Source organism: Rutidosis leptorrhynchoides, chromosome 11 (genome assembly GCF_046630445.1).
Source record: "Rutidosis leptorrhynchoides isolate AG116_Rl617_1_P2 chromosome 11, CSIRO_AGI_Rlap_v1, whole genome shotgun sequence".
Taxonomy (NCBI): domain Eukaryota; kingdom Viridiplantae; phylum Streptophyta; class Magnoliopsida; order Asterales; family Asteraceae; genus Rutidosis; species Rutidosis leptorrhynchoides.
The window spans coordinates 168,206,470-168,209,220 of NC_092343.1; the positions used below are offsets into that span (position 1 = coordinate 168,206,470).

The window sequence follows — 2,751 nt, forward strand, 5'->3', positions numbered from 1 at the left end:
TCTTTTTATTCTTTTATTAATTCTTATAATTTATTATATACTTTAGGTCATACATTTTTTGTTCCTGCTGAACTCTGATTTTGAATGTTCTATTTAGTTGTGATTATAACCTAGCTTGCAATTCATTCTAAAAATATTGATATAATCAATAAACTGCATATTTTATTTTACTAAAAATAAAGTAGCAAGTAGCAACTATGATAGGAGTACTTCAAGGTTTTCGCATGATTTTACATTTTTCAGATGTTTACTGTATACAGTAATTATATAATATGAGCGGGTTAGAGTACTAGTCAAAACGTAGTTGAAATATCAGTTTTTTTGAGTTTAGTCTGCAATGAACTTAGAAAGCTATATAGAGCAATAACTATAAATATAGATTTGTGTACGCATTTTTTTTTATCGAAACACAATAGTGTAGCCTGTAGGGGTCGTAAAGTGCTTACAAAGAGTTTTGCATCCTCTCTTCACACTGTTTGTTTGCCTAGTCTCAGTTTGCAATTGGGTGGCAACGTCATTTATAAGTTGGATGTGTTGTTTTGTTCAATGTTGTTTGTTGCAATTTTCTCATGTTACAGACAACTCTATTTACATTTAGAAGTGTATCAGAAAGTATCAAGTTGTTCCATGTATTTTGATGAGTTTGGTTTTCTTCTCACTGTTGGATTTCTTAAACTGTATTATAGATAATCATAAGAGGAGGTTTGTAACACCTGCCGAAGAGGATAGAATCAGTCAATTGCCAGACAACTTAACAAACTTGATTTTAGAGCGGCTCCCAATTCAAGATGCTGTAAGAACTAGCATTTTATCAACAAACTGGAGGTATAAATGGACCACTATTGGGTCATTGGTTCTTGATAAGAATTTCTCTGAAAAGTTTGCCAGAAATGGGGCTTTTGGTCTTAATGGGTTCATAAGGACTGTAAACCAACTCTTTAACTATCTCAAGGGTCCTATCTTGAAGGTGTATCTCTACATACCGAACATGTTTCTTGATAGCTTCCAAGAAGTCGATCAATGGATTTTTTCTGTGTCAAAAGGCCATGTTCGGGAACTCATCCTTTCTAATTTTAATAAATGTTATCGACTACCATCTTGTTTGTTTCGCTGTCTAGAATTGAGTAAATTACAACTTCAAAACTGCGTCTTTAAGCCGCCACTAGCGATTTCTTTATCTGGAAGATCTCCTCCTCATAAATATTGAATTTGGGGCCAACTTATGTACAACTGTCATAGAATTACCAGAGCTTAAGAAGTTGCACATGATAAAATGCATCAATGTTCACAATTTCAACATTAAGACTACAAAGATGCAAACTTTACTTCTCAACTGTTGCCCCGATGCCTTGTTTCTTGTGTTATGGCACAATCGATGTCTTACTAGACTTGGTTTAGCTTTCAACCAATCCATTTTAGGTGATGAAAAAATGAATTATGCAACGAATTTAATTAACTTGCCCAATCTTGTGTATTTTACCATGGATGGTTTTTTTTCTTAAGGTATGATTTGAACTTTAAATTGTAATGTTTAATACTGTTCTCTATCACCGCCGCGCTTCTAGCTGAGTGGAATCTCCATTCCTTGGGTTGAGGTCGTGAGTTCGAGCTTCGCTCAGCTGACACTCTTAATTAATCTGCATGAAATATGGATGACCATAACTCTAAGGTTTTTTTTTCCCGAAACCATTCAGGATTCAAACCCAGTCCACCTGCCGCTCGGGATGGTTTAAGGATCGGGTTCCCGCAATCCGATTCAGGTTCCTCCCGATAGTGCGTGCGTGCGTGGCAAATGATCGCGAATGTGGTTAATTCCCCTCTGGGTGATGCCGACAACTTGCCTTTCAAAAAAAAAAAAAATAATAAAAATAAAATAAAATACTGTTCTCTATCATATCAAGTTTGTACAAAGAGAATACCTTTCTAGTCCAATTTATAGCAGTTTTTAGATTTTCTTTTGTAACTGGAAATCTCACTTTCACTTTCCTAGCTTTTTGTTGCAGAAAACATATCCAACTTGCTTCCAAACAAGGCTAATAGTTTAAAGATTCTTAAGATCGTAAACATCAACTTTGGTGATATGGATCAACTTCAAGGTGCTCTTTGTATGCTTCGAAACTCACCTAACCTTGAACAACTTCATATGATGAACTCCCAGATGGTAAATAAAGTCAAACTTCTTTTATATGCTTATATAGCAAATAAGTTTGGTGTCAATGCAATTTCTACCTTTTAATGTTTATTTTTTTTTCTAGTCTCAGCACTTGCGTTTTGATGTCACACCAGCATTACGTTATTTGGAAGCGTCAAACTGTTTGGGTCAGACATTGATTCAGTTAAAAACTATAGAAATCACACGTGTAGATGGATCGAGACCCGTGTTGCTCTTTATAAAGCTTTTACTTGCTCATTCTCACACTCTTGAAAAATTGTCCATCCAACCTAATGTAACTGATGTTCATCAAAGACTCAACATTGCTAAACATGTTATGCAGTTTCCACGAGCTTCCTCGAAAGCAGAGCTTCTTTATTTAAATCCGTAGCCATTTCCTTAACAACTTCTAATTACATTGAGATTTGAATATCTCATGGTGATGTTTTTGTTTTCCATGCTTTGTATGCTGGGTACTAGAGAATTAATGCAAAAGTTGCAACTTGCAACACATGTTTCCTGGTAGCTTATAAAAAAAATGGTCCATGGTTGTTGTTAAGACCAATAATGTATGCCATAGCAGGAAGCATTTCTTGGTT

General features: G+C 35.0%; 1 protein-coding gene across 1 annotated transcript; it reads left to right on the top strand.

Annotated features, from left to right (window-relative positions):
- The first annotated feature begins 637 nt into the window (after positions 1 to 637).
- Positions 638 to 2,543, top strand: LOC139875235 (F-box/LRR-repeat protein At3g26922-like). The gene is made up of 3 exons (XM_071862577.1): positions 638 to 1,048; positions 1,991 to 2,161; positions 2,256 to 2,543. Exons 1-3 carry the CDS (start codon positions 638 to 640, stop codon positions 2,541 to 2,543), a joined length of 870 nt encoding a protein of 289 aa, XP_071718678.1.
- Positions 2,544 to 2,751: the final 208 nt, after the last annotated feature.

Coding starts and splice junctions, on each gene's coding strand:
- LOC139875235 (XM_071862577.1), top strand. CDS start 638: ATGAGTTTGGTTTTCTTCTCACTGTTGGATTTCTTAAACTGTATTATA. Junction 1,049..1,990: donor TTTCTGTGTCAAAAGGCCAT/GTTCGGGAACTC, acceptor TCACTTTCCTAG/CTTTTTGTTGCAGAAAACAT. Junction 2,162..2,255: donor ATATGATGAACTCCCAGATG/GTAAATAAAGTC, acceptor TTTTTTTTCTAG/TCTCAGCACTTGCGTTTTGA.